We start from the raw sequence: 14,721 nt of genomic DNA, 5'->3' as shown, positions 1-14,721 counted from the left end.
AGGCAAGGAAGATGCTAGGTCTCTGGCTTGGCCAATTTGGTGGCCAGAGAAGCCATCTCTGGGGTAGGAACTGGGAGGGAGGGGAAGATGAGTCTAGATTTAAACAAGGTGAGTGCCAGGTACCTGTGGGACATTCAGAGAGCTGACCTGGAGGCAGCTGTCCAGCTAAGCCTGGCGCTCAGGAGAGAATGGAGGAGGGATATGATCCCCCTGCATCCCCCAGCATCAGCGAGCAGGTGGCAGTCTTGATGAGAACGCTTGCAGAGGCCTGGGGAAGGGCACAGAAAGGATAAAGAAGGGAAGCTGAAAAGTTCTTTGAGAGCAGGTGGATTGAATAGGTGTGCAAATCAGAATGAAAATATTAAACACACAAAACCGTCCTGCTTGGCCCATCAGGCCTTTCTGGAAGCCAGCACCGCGTTTACCTGCAGCCTGGGAGGATTTGAGTTGCAAAACATCCTGAGGATTAGGGGCTCCCCCGTCCCAACCCAGGCCAGCCCCCCTTGCATCAGCTGCGGCTGACTCAGCAGAGCTTTTTCTCCGGGACGCTTGCCTTTAAAGGCAAAAAAGAAAAAAAGAAAACAACCCTCTTCCCGGGTGCCTTACTCACTCCGGACTCGGGGAGCAGCTAGGACCGCCCAGCACTGTGCCGCCTGAGCCCACGTGCGTGCTCTCAGGCACGCACCCCGGGCCCGCCGCTGGGCCACCTGGCACCGCCCCTCCAGTCCCCGAGAGCCCTTCCTCCGACTGGCTAGGGCTGGAACTCCTTGGAATCAGACCCAGAAAAAGTCCGAGTTCCTTTCTGGGCTAAAGGCAGCCTCCAGGGAACAAAGCTGCCTGTGTGAGCACAGCTTGGGGTTGAGGGGGAGTGAAGGGGGCCCTCGGTCCCTCCAAGCAGAGCACTAGGAGTCTGCAGCCTCCTCCCATCCTTCTTTAAAGCCTCAGGGTCGGGGAGGCTGAGATTTCTTCACGCCCTTCCCTTGCTCAGAAACCCTCCATGGCTGCCCAGTGCCCACTGAATAAAGTCTTAACTCCTATAACCTGGCAAGTGAGGGCCTTTATGATCCCACCTCTTCAGCTTCTTTTGCTCAAATTCCCCCTAACTTCATCTCCTCTCTCTCCCAACTCCCTACACTGCAGCCACAGACTGCCCCTTCCGGCCCGGCTCCAGGCATTAGCTCCTGGTCTCTCCTCCCCTGCCTCCCCACCTTCCAGGCTCACATGCCATTTAGGCTTTCCCTGGTGTCCCCTCTCTGGTTGGAGTTAAATTCTGTTTCCCAGGACTCAGCTACCCCCAAAATAAACTAGCCCACCTGAGAATCTAACCTCTGATCCAGTGTTAATAGCTTCTCATGAATTTACCTCAAAACTGTAGCCTCTAGGGGGTCATAAAACTTTTAGAGAGAGAGAACACCTAGAAATGGAATTTCAAGCAGAGAATGGGGGTCTGTCTGGGCAGGTATGGTGAGGTGGGGCAAAAGTAAGGCAGTTTTTCTGGCCACTCTGCTTTGTCTTCTGGTGCTACCTTGACCAGAGAAGGGGGATTTGATTTGACATCATGAATTAGGACTGTTGATTTGGATAAACTTTTATACATATCCATTTTTCCTCAGGCCAATCTAGGAGGGAACTGTTATACCCATTTTATAGATCTGTCTTGAGGCTCAGAGAGAAGGGATTTGCTCAGTGATGTTTGGTAAGTCAGTAGCAGAGCTGGGACTCAGGAGTCTGAATCCGGGAGTCCACCCTCAGTCCCTGAGTGTGGTCTAGAGATTCTTCCTTCCTTTCAGCAATTACTCTCTGCCTGTCTATGCACATTCTTCCCTCTGCCAAGAATGGGCTTCCCTATGATCTACCTGATGAACTCGTATTCAGCCTTCTAAATCCTGCTAAGCATGACCCCTCCCTTCCCTGAAGCTCTCTCTACTCCCTGTCCTTCCTCCATGGTACAAGTTCTCCTCTTGTACACATTCTTATCCCTGTATTACTGCTGTCCATTTCCCCTCCTGCAACCCTTCCCATTTGGAGGCTCCATAAGGCTCGCAACAGACTTACATGCTTCTGACCCTGGGTAAGCGACCCACACAGGGCTGGCCTAATGAAGGAAAGGGAGCCTGGTGGTGAGTGTGACCCGTGAGCTGAGTGAGACATACCCACAGCTGGGAAGTAGCATATACCATAGACTGGGCGTGCTTGGAAACAGAGAGCTATGGAGACTTTGAGCTGGGAAGTTGCAAAATCAAAAAGGTACTTAAGGAAAGACTGCCAGTGTCAGCAGGAAATAGGCAGGCTAGCTACTCATCTGATCATTCATTACTGCCTGCCTTCACTCCTTCGCCCATGTGTCTCCACCACAGAAGCCATCCTCAGGGGGCTCCATCTGGGGGGAGACAGACAGGACCAGCAGCACACGAAGAAACACCAAAGGGTAAAGAAGATAAAGATTCTCTCTTGGGGGACTCAGGGACACTTTCCGGAAGCCCCATTGCAGAGGTACTCTGTGCCATCAGAAACACTGTGGCACACGGAGGTGGGGTGGAGGGAGTCAGGCAGAGGAAACAACCTGAGCAAAGGCAGAGATAAAGAAACTGCTGGTGGGAGAGGTGAGGCGGAGAGCTTGTAAACTAAGCAAGGGCCTGCTCCCTCTCAGGCAGCCTCAGACACATGAGCCTGAGAGGGACAGTCAGGACCCAGAGGAGGTGACACCAGAGGAGTGGAGGCCCTGCAAACAGCAGGGAGGGAGGATGAGGTGGTACAGAGAGTGAAAGCAGCAGGACTTTAGTGGCCTCTGGTACCTGAGGGACAAGAGGAAGCCCCAAGCTTTGTAGTCTGAGCAGCTGAGAGACCATAGGAACAGAAGCTGCGGGCAGAGGTGTGCTGGGAAGGGGCCTGCTCCCCCTTCCGTGGGCTGCTCCATGCCCAGCCACGGTGCCCCCTTGGCAGCACTGGACACACAGCCTGGACAGAGGAGTCCAGGAGTCATGTGGTCAGCTCCTCCTTTCCAACTGAAACTAACCCCTCCTTGTCCCTCTCCACAGGGAAAGGGACACTCGGCCTAACCTCAGGACTTTGGACTGGGGGTCTTTCCCTTCACTGTGTCTCAAGTAAGACTCGGGTTTAGAAGAGGAAATAAGGTGAAATGATACCACTACCACTAAAGAAGGACTCGCTGTGTGTCAACAAGTGGTGAGTACTTCATGGACTTATCTGGAAATTGTATCTCTCGTGACAGCACATGAGCCTGGAGGTGGTATTCATTCCGTTTGACCGGTAATAAGACTGAGACTCAAAGGCCAGCACGTTGCCTAGGATCGTGCTAGGACTGGCATACAACAGAGCTGGCTCAAACCCAAGGACTCCTGCATTCTTACCGTTCCTATTTTTCACACTTACCTGTCGCCATAGATTCACATGTACTGTCAGCAGTAGAGACTTCACAAAGGCGCTGACAGGAAAGCCCAGAGAAAGAGGTGGGTATGGATTTTCAGGCAGTGGGCCCAGACTGTGCTAAAGCAAGGCTTGGCTTGCAAACAGGAATGTCGGGGGTGGAGAGGGGTTAGGAGAAAATCTCAGGGCGAGACCTCCTGTAGTTTGTCTCACAAATACTTAAATACCACTTACCACGGAACAGACACTGTTCTAAACACTTTATAAATACTAACTCACTTAATCTTCATAACAAACCTATGAGGTGGTACTGTTATTATCCTTAGTTTACCAAAGTTATCCAGTGGCGGGATGAGGACTCCAGAGTCCTCGCTCTTAAGCGCTATCCTCCACTGATCCCAATTTGCTGTACAGCTCCACCATTTTGTTAGCGGTCGCTGAGGCTCAGAGAGGTGTGCACACTGGCTTAGCGTCACACAGCGAGCGCGCTTCCCCGGACTCGGGGCACGGGCAGCGGGAGAGACCCGCAGCCAGAGCTGGGAGCCGGCAGAGTGCCTTCCAGGCCCCCTCCCCCGACCCCTCCCCCGGTCCCCCTCCCCGCGGAGCCCCGCCCCGGACGTGCCCCAGGCCCCGCCCTCAGGCTCTGCCCACACCCCCCCCCCCCCCGCAACACACATACCGGCAGCGCCAGCCAATGGCTGGGGTCCTATAAACTCTACCGTCCGCGCGCTCTAGGCGAGAAGCTAGAGGTAGCCCCGGCTAGTGCGGAGGTCGTGGGCCGTGGGTCTTGGGAGCGAGCTCGCCAGGGAGCAGGAGGCCAAACGACCGAAATCAGAGTCGCAGTCGGAGTCTCCGAGCCGGAGCAGGAGCCTGAGCCGGAGAGCGCCGCCCGTCCGCCCGTCACCGCCCGCGCACCCGGCGCTGCCAGAGCCTCCGGCGCAGCGCGGCCATGGAGCCCAGCAGCAAGGTGAGTCGCGCGCCCGCCGGTCCTCCCCGCCCGGAACAAAGGCGCGGACCCCTCCGACCCTCCGCCGGCCCGAGCCTCCCCGGCCGCCCGGCCGCTCTGTGCGCCCGGGGCGGGCGCCGCGCCTCTCTGAGCCTCCCCCGGCGGCGGCCTGGAGCGCCGCGCTCTGCCGAGGCGGGGGGCGCGGGTGCGGATGGGCTCGGGATGTGGCAGGCGCAAGGGCGCCGCGTGCGTAGTTGGCGCCCGCACTGAGCATCTGGCTTCCTTCCGGGGGCGCCGCGCCCTCCATGCGGCCCGGCGGGGCCGGGGCACCCCGGGCCCAGGCGCGGCACGTCGCTCACGATCTCCCCGGCAGAGGCCCCGCGCCGACTCCTCCCGGGGCGGGGGAGGGGGCTCGAGCGCGGCGCCCATTGGCTGAGCGGGCCGAGCCCCCGGCCCGGCCCCGGGCTCGGCGCGCGGAGGCGGCAGGACCCGCCCCCACTCTGCAGGCTCCGAGCCGCCGCCGGGTTCGCCCGGGGGCCACACTCTGCGCGCGGCCTGCTGTTGGGCTTTAGACGCGGCCTCACGCGGTCTCCCGCGCCAGCCCTCCGAGGTTCCGAGGCGGAGGGTACTTTTTTCAGGCCGGGGCGCCAACTCCAGGATGCCCGGCTCCGGGGCGGAGACGGAAAGCCGGCCTCTGAGGCCCTTCTTTCCGCGTAGTGCAGGCCCCAAAGCTTTAACAAGTACTGGGGAGAGGTGCTCCGAGGTGGCACGTTTCCCTGCTCGGGCGCGGCTGGGCCGAGAGAGCTCCCGGGGGGCCGCCGCCGCGAGCCTCGGGAGTGGGGATGGGGGACCAGGCCGGGAAGGGGCCCCAAGCGAGAGCAGATCGGGAGGAGCGCACGCCGGGGGTCCGGGCCCGGGGGCCCGGGGGACACTCCGTACTCTAGATGTGGTCTCCTTCCCTGGGGACAAACAACTGCCTAGATAGGATCTCTTTCTTCATCTGTAGAGCGGCTTGTCCTGCAGGGGATCTTTGTGACTCCCAGAACGGTTCCTTTTCGACAAATATTTATCGATCCCCTCCTGCGTGCAGGGCATTGTTTCTTTCTTACCACCCCCCCCCCCCCCCGCCGCCCCTTTCCCCTTGCGAAGAGTATTTTCAAGTGACTTTTTCTTTGAAGCGCTCCCTCTCGAATGTTCCCAGCTCCTTGGCAGGGGAGGCATGACGGTCCCCCCCCTCTTTAAAACCCGGAATGCGGGGACAGGACTGACTCTGCACTGCCCTTCCTTTGGGCCGTGGCTATCCAGTGGGACTGAGCGGGGTCTTGCCTAGGCCGAGTGGCGCCTGACTGACGCCAGGCGGTCCTCTCAGCGGGAAAAGGCTCCTTCATACCTGTTGAATCCACAGAACTTGTTTCACCCCACCCTGGCCCTTGGGCTTGAGGTGAGACCCTGAGCCGCAAACCCAGCAGTCGTCGGTGAATCATTATCCTGGCATATGGATATAACAAGACAAAAATAAAACAAGTGATTTTAGTTAGTGTTAAGGGCTGGAGACCCTTGCTGTTTTATCTTAGAGTGTGACAGGCCTCTTCACCTCTCTGGACCCCCATTTCTCTGTTTGTAAAAGAGAATGACCTTTTTTTTACTTCTTCAAGAGTAAGAACTGTCCTGTTCAGCGGGACCTGGGCGTTTATTTGTTGAGTGGATAAGTGAATATTCTGAGCAGAGACAGAAAAGTGCAGGAGAAAGTCAACAGCCGCTTACAGTTTTCTAGGCTCTTGGCTAAAATGCCACTGTGTTACTGACCCTGCGTGTAGCCCTGCTGGTTCACAGGCTTGGAGCTCAGAGAAGGGAGGTAAGCTAGTCGGTGGGGCTGGATTTGAACCCAGGCCTAATCAAAAAGGCCTTTCAGTCTCCACTGGCCCCTTTCACCATACCCTTTCTTGAATTTTGGGCCAAGGGGAGAGTTTGCCTAAACTCAAGGGCTGCCCTTGTACGAGCTGGTTCTAAATGCTGTAGCCGGTGGGTATTTTCATGCCATACCCTCCAAACTTAGGACTGTCTGCCCATCAGTAAATAACTTTGGAGAGCACCTCCTTCTCAGTGGTTTATCTGTATTTAAAATTCATGTGTATACACTGTTATACTGGTAGATTATATGCCTACATATATAGAAATTTAAAAAGACACACATACCAGTTACGGTTAAAAAAAAAAAAAGCTTTGTTTTGTTTTGCTAAACCCTCTCTGGGTCATTAGTATACATTCTGGAATAAAGCCTTTCCTTTTGGAGACTGATTTGATCAGCAAGCACAGCGCTTTTGTGCAGGATGTTAGACTGAGGCCTGGAGAGGTTATGTCCCTTGCCCAAAGTCTTTCAACCAGGTGTGTCTGACTCTGAAGTTCTTTCTCTCTCTCTCTCTTTTTTTAAGATTAAAAAAAAAAAATTAATCTCTACACCCAACGTGGGGCTCCAACTCAGAACCCCGAGATCAAGAGTCGTGTGCTCTACTGACTGAGCCAGCTGGGCACCCCTGAAGTTCTTTCTGCTGTGTTTCCCCTTCATCTCTTAGGCACTGAGAATAGACTTAACTGACTTCCCTGTGTTCTGTCGTGTCCTCTGCACATTGGTGTCCTCTGCGCATTGTGCAGAGTTTAACTGAGTAGGAAGCGGAGGACAGGTTGAATGCCTCCCCTCCCCGCCAAAGTTTTGCTCATGCCCCCTCCTGGGCAGCAGGCGAGGTGAGCCCTGCCCTAGGACCTCTCACCCAGCCCTTTGTGAAGAATTCCTGGCTAGTCCCTTGTGGCGCCTGGGGCCCCTGGGGTGGGGGTGGGGGTGCAGGGGGTGGGCGGGAGGGCCTCTGCCTTCTCTGTCTTCCAGATAAAGGAGAAATCAGAGATCTGCAGGGCTCCTCAGCCCCTCAGTGGTATGAAGAACATAGACTTTTAAAGTACTGTGGATGTGGTTTTGAATTCCAGTTTAGTTCAGTTGCCTCATCTGCAGAGTGATGTCATTTTCATTATGAGAATGTAAAAATTCAGAAAAAAATGTGTCTGTCCCCATAGATGCTCCATAAATGTTCCTTGCTTCTCTGGACTCCCATGATCCATACACTTACCTGGGTCCCTGGGTGACTGTACCTGGGTTGTGGCCTCTGTCCAGAAGTTTGGCATTCTGACAGTGTGAGCTTTTGGGGAGCCCCGGGATGCCCAGGCCATGAGTGGCGGTCGATTGAGTCAATCATTCAAGATCCCACCGGCCAGTTCTTCTGCAGCAGGGGTTTGCTGGGAAGCCGGTTTGCGGAGCTAGCACCTGGGTGGGAGGACCGGGCCCAGAGCTGGGTCAGCTAATGTGGCTGCCCTGCCTCCCCTGTGAGGGAGATACAAGCCACAGTGACCTCACTGTCCAATGAAAAATCACTTTCCCAAGGTCACACACTGAGCCTCCTACTGCAAAACATGCTGCCAGCCTCTCGGGGTGACAGAAGAGGATCAAGGAGAGTTGGAGCAGGAAGGGACTTCCCAGTGCATGGCTCAGCCCTCCATTTGACAGATAGGGAAAACTGGGGCCCACGGAGGAAAGACGCTTGCCCAAGATAAGGCCCTCACAAAGAACTGGAGATGTTCCTGAGTATTAAAAAAAAGAGGATTTTTTCCACACCCCTGCCCAGTGTGCTCCCCTCCACTCACCCCAGACGAGCAAGAATTTCCACACTCCAGGACTTCAAGCTCCTTCTGGGTGCAGTCGGAGTCGAAAACTGGGGTTAGACATAACTTGACAACTGAAATCCTTCTGTGAATGGAAACAAAACATGTCCTCAGGAAACCGTGACCTTGGGCAAGTGACTTTCCTCAGAGCCGTGGAGCTGGAAGCCTGCTACCCCGTGGCAGGGATGGTGAGACTGGCCAAGTTCCCCACCTCAAGGTGGTATGGCTCTTTAGGTGGGAAGACCCTTTGTATGGCCACTTTGTGTGCACGGACAGTGTAAACATCTCCATTATGATCCTTGTCCCACGCTGAGCCTCTCAGGGACCCAACCCTTCTTCCCCGGCGCTGGGTCAGTCCCAAATCCCCCATAATCAGCTTGTGACTTCAGGGAGCTCGGCTATTCCCAGTGCCTCCTGGTCACGGGGTATCAGGGCCTAGAGCTCCTCTCTGGCTTTGAGGGTACAGGCCTCCAGTTCCCCCTCCCCCGGAGCTGGCAGAGCTGGGGAGACCTAGAACAAAGGGGGAAGTGTGCAGCATTGGCTTGGGACCTGCAGCCTCACCCTTCCCCCACCTCACTCCTGGGCACACAGGTGATAAAGCCACTCAGTTTGGTAACCGGCGTCCCCTGGATGGTGGGAGGCTGAGAAGGCTCCTGGTTGGCCTCGTGGGCTCAGAGAGGCTGTGACCATGCTGGCAGGCCCAGGCCTGGCCACCAGAACAAACCTCTGATTGTTACCTCCCTCCGTGGGAGGGGTGGAGTGGAAGCCCGAGGCTCTGCTATCCAGCCGCCAGGCCAGGGAGCCGCTAAGGCATAAACGGTGGGGTTTTGTAGGAACTGAGCAGGGCTCCCAGGCCTTGAACTCGGAGCACAGTGAGGGCAGAGTGCGCCCTCTCTAAGACCTTGGCACCAACACCTTGCTGGCTTTGGCCTCTCCAGGGCCTCGGTACCCTGGAAGGGGAGAGACCTCTTGCCAGATCCAGCTTATGGAACGTTTGGCCACTGAGGCCTCTGCTGGACAGGACGTGTCCCCAGATTGCCTATCCCAGAGCGGGCCTCCCGCTGGTATTTGGGAGTGGGCAGGAAGGGGAGAAACAGCTCTACCATTTGACCTCAGAGAAGCCACACCTTCTGTTGGAGCCTGTTTCCTCAGCTGCGGTGGGGATAATATCTGCCTCTCCAGGTCAGGTCGTGGATTCTTTGAAAATTACGGAAATGTGGGGTGCCTGGGTGGCTCAGTCAGTTAAGTGTCTGCCTCCTGCTCAGGTCATGATCCTGGCGGTCCTGGGATCAAGCCCCACATCCGGGACTTGTGGGAGTCTGCTTCTCCCTCTCCCATACCCCTCCCCCCTGCTTGTGCTCTATCTCTCTGTCAAATAAATAAATAAAATCTTTAGAAAAAATTATAGAAATGATGGAGTCAACTATAGAGAAGCATACAAAGTAAAAGAGTAAACGTCTTCTCCCGGTTGTAATGGTTTGGTGTTTCTCCTCTTTTTGGGCATGTGTATGTGTGTGCCTATAATGGATGACACTTTCTCCATAGTTCTGTATGCCCTGCACAGCCCCTCTCCTGTTCACCCACCACCCGAGAGGTCAATATCTACAGACGTATTTGCTCTGCCCGTACAAGCAAGTGCCATTTATACAAGTTCGTTTTCCCCCCTTCCTTACACAAAATGTACATCTGACACATTGTTTTCACCTTGCTTTTTCCCTTAACAGTCTCCCTGGCACTCACTTCCAGTCAAGGACATACAGATGTTGCATTCTTTCCAACAGCTGCTTAATATTCCACTACAGCACTGTGATTAAGATATAGCACCCCCATCACTTTCTTTCCTCATACCATGTGCCCCCGATGTATCTTAGGTTTTTATTTTCTGCCCTCCCACCCCCAATTCAAATATCCAGTTTCAAGGAGGCAGGGCTTTGGTTTGGTTTATTGCTGAATGTCCATTGAATAAAATAGCGTTGGGAACAAGCATTCAGGTATTCGCTTTCCTCAGGAACGTATTATTAGGAAACCTCTCTTGTGGAGAAGAAGAGGTCTGGAGGGAGTGGGCTTTCTCAAGGTCACACAAGTCGGGGGAGCTGGGACTTAAACTTGTCCGCCAACAGGGACCTCTGCGAAATCCCATGGTCTGCCCCAATGACTTTCACCAGGGTTGAATTGGTGCCTGTCTCACCCTTTGAATGGGTATCCGCTTTTCCGGATGTCTGGGACCTGCACACAGCCCCAGGAGCCACTTGTTTGCTTTAATGTTCCATTTTAGGATTAGGACAGACACGTTTTTGGTTATTTGGAGAGGATGATCTGGTTTTATCTGGAAGGCTTTGAAAAGCCTATGCAGTTCATGGGCTAGGTTTGCACAGAGCAGTTCTTTTTTTTTGAGATTTTATTTATTTGAGAGAGAGCACAAGGAGGGGGAGCGGCAGGCAGAGGGAGAGGGAGAAGCAGGCTCCCCTCCCCACCACCCCCCACCCCAGAAGCAGGGAGCCCGATGTGGGGCTGGATCCCAGGATCCCGAGATCATGACCTGATCCGAAGGCAGACACTTAACCGACTGAGCCATCCAGGCGCCCCAACACAGAGCCATTCCAAGGACCTAGGGCTTCAAGCAGAAGCTGACAGACTTTTTCTGCTCTGTGGGCCCTGTGTACCATTGTAGTGCAAAAGCTGCAATAAACAATATATAAGTCAATGAGTGTGACCGTGTTCCAATAATACGTTATTCGTGGTCACTGAAATTTGAGTTTGGTATCATTTTCATGTATCACAAAATATTATTCTTTTTTTTTTTTCTTTTCCAGCCACTTAAAAATGGAAACTCCGTTCTTAGCTGGCAGGCTGGATTTGGCCAACAGGCCCTAGTTTGCCAACGTTGGCTTAGAGCAAGATCCACCCAAGTGGCCAGAGGTTTCTGAGCTTCGGCCTGGGCTGTCCTGGCTCAGACTGGGCAAGGCCCCAAAAGCTGCTAGAATAGAATTTGACCTACATAAGAAAGACCAGGTAGGAACCTTGTTTTCTTCGGGGGCCAGTGCCCAGAAGCAAGGGGGAGGACACGAGCAGGAAGGGCATGGGATTTGGCCTCAGAGACCCACCAGAAGCGTCCCAGAAGCCAAGGACCTTCTGGTTATCTGCTTTTTCGTCTCCCAACGTTCCGTTTTCTCATCTGTGAAGTGGGAGCAGTCCCTCCCCCAGCACGCATTCCTGGTGGTTAAATCAGGATGCAGAAGCAGCCCCTGGCATGGCGCCCGGGGCCTCACTGGTGCTCTGGGTACTGATAAAGGCAGCAGCTCCCTCCTCTCCTCTCTGCTGGCGAGACTGATGAGTGCCTCCTGCCCCCAGGGCCACCGTGGGGTGCACAGGAGGCTCAGCCATGCAAAAGTCCTGACATCACTGGAAGGCTCGAGGGATGGCCCCCAGAGGAGTAAATGCCTGAGGTCACCTGAAGGTTAGGCTTTGGAAGGGTGACCCATCACTCTTCTTCTTGAAAAGACTTGGTGGATGGAAGCGGTCAGAGGGTAAACTGCCAGTCAAGGAATCCAAAGAACTCAAGTCCCAGCCCTGGCTTTTGTTTGCTGATGACCCTGGGAGTCTGCCCTCCGACCTTAGGCTCCCCATCTGTCACATGAGCCTGTTACAGCAATTCTGCAATGTCTCGGGCTTCGTTCTTTTTTAATGCCCAGAATTTTGTTCAAAGGAGATCTTAGGAAAAAAACCTACACAAAATAAATAAAAAGGGAGCTGTTATGGATTCCATACTCCCCTGCCTCATCCCCTCCCATCCTTCTTAGAACTTGCGGACCAAGTCCTGTGCTTCCGTGCCCGGCGGAAAACCACGTGGGAAGCTGTGGGAGGAGGATGGCATGGAAGCAGCGTCTGGATTGTGCCGACGCCGGGACCCTCTTCCTGCAGGGAATGCCCTCCCTCTGCCAGTATTGACCAAGGGCCTGCTGCCGGCCAAGCCCAAGGCTGGAGCATGGTGCTGAGGAAGGGCACGTGGGCATGGGTCAAAAGGCCACAGTGCTTAGCAAGTTACGTGATGCGGCCAATGTGCCATCTGTCATCCCAGTGTGTGGGAGGAGAGGTCCCAAGGCTAATGCCACATCAGTGGCTTCCCAGGAGAGGGAGGACCCTCGTGTTGGGATAGGGCTGATGGAGGTAGGGGGTGTGAAGTCTCCTCTATGCTGGACCCTGAGCCTGGGCACTTGCTGAACTGAGAGGCCTACGGCACTCCTAGGAGAGCTTGGATTTGAATTCGGGTCTGCCTCATTTCAGCAAGTCCTGGGAGTTGGGAGTTACTACTATTAGCCTGTTTCTGCCTCTCAGTGCTGATGTTCCGGTACCCATCAAATGGCTGAGGTAAAATCTGTTAGGATGAGCACTGTTCTGGCCAAATGGATACCCATAGAGCCTGTTTTGCCTGAAAGCTAAATTCAGAAGTGGTTTGTTTTATGAATGTTCTGTACTATGCCCTTCCCTGGGCAGTCTGGCTGCAGAGGTGGCTAAGACTCAGGGCCCCATTCTTGGGGGGAGTTCCCAGACTGGTGGGTGAACAGCAGATGGGTATTCTGAACTGCTAGAAGCAAAAGCTGGAGACTGTAGAGGATACAACCAGGGCAAAACCCTGCAAGAGGGTGGGATGTTTTAGAAAGTAGCCTCAGCCCCAGGGTGGTCACAGATGGGTGCCCGGGGTAGGCTCCTGGGGGTCACAGATTCCAGACTCCACACTGCTCCTCCACTCTTAAAGAAGGCTTCACAAGAAAGCCACAGCTGTGGGTTTATTCCCCTTCTCTAAGTCGCTACCAAGTCATCCATCAGCTTGGCACCCAAAGAAACGTGGAATGAATGGATTTCGTCGTGGCACTTCAGTTGCAGCCACAGAGCAGGTGAGGGCAGATGGTGCTGTGGTGGCCCAATGGAGGGTGGCTTCCCATCCTTCCCATCCTTCCCGGATGCAGCAAATGCTTGGCAGGTGAACCCTGCAGGCTCCATGATGGCCACTGATACAGAACTTGACAGCAAATCTTTAGGGAAGGAACTTTGATCCCCATTTCCTGTGTGAGGAACCTGAGGCCAGAGGTCTCCATGTGTCCCAGCTCCCAAGTGAAGCAGTTCTCTGTCTTTCAGCCTGGTCTCCGGATTCTCATCTGGGCGTGGTGAGGGCGTGCGTCCTGGGGCAGGTGCTCCTCCCCTGCATCTAGCATCCGGCCACACTGAGCACTCCCTGTTTAATCCGGCAGAATCAGGCCCCTCTTCTTCCTGCTGCACGTACTGTCTCTGCATGTCCTTCACGGCCCAATTCCAGTGTCACCTCCTGGGAACCTATCTTTGATTATCCCCAGGCAAAATTAGAAGTCTTTCCCTCCAGGGCTCCCACAAGGCCTTCTCCCACCCCGCTGTTGGAACTCCGACCACACAGGCCTCCCCACTTGCCCAGGAGCCTCTTCCTTGATGTCAGGACGGGGGCCTGTGTCATCCAGGGACTGGAGCATGGGTCACTGAGCATGCGTGAGTCCTAGTGCTGCAGCCTGCTGGCGTGGCTGTGGGTATAACCAGGGAGTGGGTAGGCAGGTTTTCTAAAGCAGAATTTGACCCTGACCTGCCTATGGCAATTCCAGTGCAGGGGTCTGTCCTTGGCTCCCAGTAGCCCCCACTGCCAGAGGCCACAGCTGCTCAATGGGGCCCCAAGAGTAACTTCAGAGTCGCAGACACCCCTGGAACATCAGAGCCAGCCTGAAAATGGAGCCTGTAATAATAGGACTTAACCTCTTGCAGAGCCCCTGCTGCGGTGCTGTTTATTTCCTGGTCCACGGGTCATCTATATTGTTTTTCACTTATATTTTTATCTAAATGCTTTGTTCTAAGTAATATGAAACCAAGGGGCTTATAAGTGAATTCTTTTGAATAGGTGATACATTCACATGGTTCAAAATTCAAAAACATGCAGAAGGGTGTTCCACCCAGCCTCTGCCATCCGGATCCCCCAGGGTACAACGTTACCTTTCTTATATGTTTTTTTTTTTTTTAGGATTTTACTATTTTTATCTATTTGACAGAGAGAGACACCGCGAGAGAGGGAACACAAGCAGGGGGAGTGGGAGAGGGAGAAGCAGGCTTCCCGCTGAGCAGGGAGCCCGATGCGGGGCTCGATCCCAGGACCCTGGGATCATGACCTGAGCCGAAGGCAGACGCTTAACGACTGAGCCACCCAGGTGCCCCCTTAATGTTATTTTAAGTAGGTAGATAGGTATGTTCTGCCCCACCTCCCATCCTCGTCATTTCCTCTTTTTTTTATACCAAAGGTAGCATGCAACACACTGCTGTGAAGCTAGCTTTTTCCTGAATATATCTGGGGAAGTGTCCCAAATCAGTATGTGAAGAGCTTTCTTTTTTTTCTGTATTCTATGATATAGCTATGTCACATTTTATTAAATCATACTTATATTTATTCTAATGTGAACTACAGAGATCTATATCTGGCATGCCTTTAGTACCGCACTCTGGACAAGCCGGTGGAAAACCCCGAGCTAACACACGTGACTCATCAGGCAGAGCCCTCACATGGTGGCCTTCAACAGCCACTCTTCAGCCCTCCTTCCTCCACGCTCAGTGCCTTGTGACAGTCTCTGCCTTCATCCCAGCGGTCACCCGATGAGCTTAGCTTGGCTGGG

At 54.2% G+C, this 14,721-nt stretch overlaps 1 protein-coding gene across 1 annotated transcript in view; it reads left to right on the top strand.

Moving 5' to 3' along the window:
• The first annotated feature begins 4,057 nt into the window (after positions 1 to 4,057).
• Positions 4,058 to 14,721, top strand: part of SLC2A1 (solute carrier family 2 member 1) — a 28,279-nt gene continuing 17,615 nt past the window's right edge. Inside the window, exon 1 of the mRNA XM_081818276.1 lies at positions 4,058 to 4,354. Within this exon, the coding sequence (XP_081674402.1) occupies positions 4,337 to 4,354 (18 nt within the window). The 5' untranslated portion in view covers positions 4,058 to 4,336. The remainder of the gene's footprint in view (positions 4,355 to 14,721) is intronic.

Source organism: Leptonychotes weddellii, chromosome 4 (genome assembly GCF_054177405.1).
Source record: "Leptonychotes weddellii isolate Sample4059 chromosome 4, ASM5417740v2, whole genome shotgun sequence".
Classification (NCBI taxonomy): domain Eukaryota; kingdom Metazoa; phylum Chordata; class Mammalia; order Carnivora; family Phocidae; genus Leptonychotes; species Leptonychotes weddellii.
Note: the sequence above shows the minus strand (reverse complement) of the source record. Positions and strands in the feature narration are given on the sequence as shown.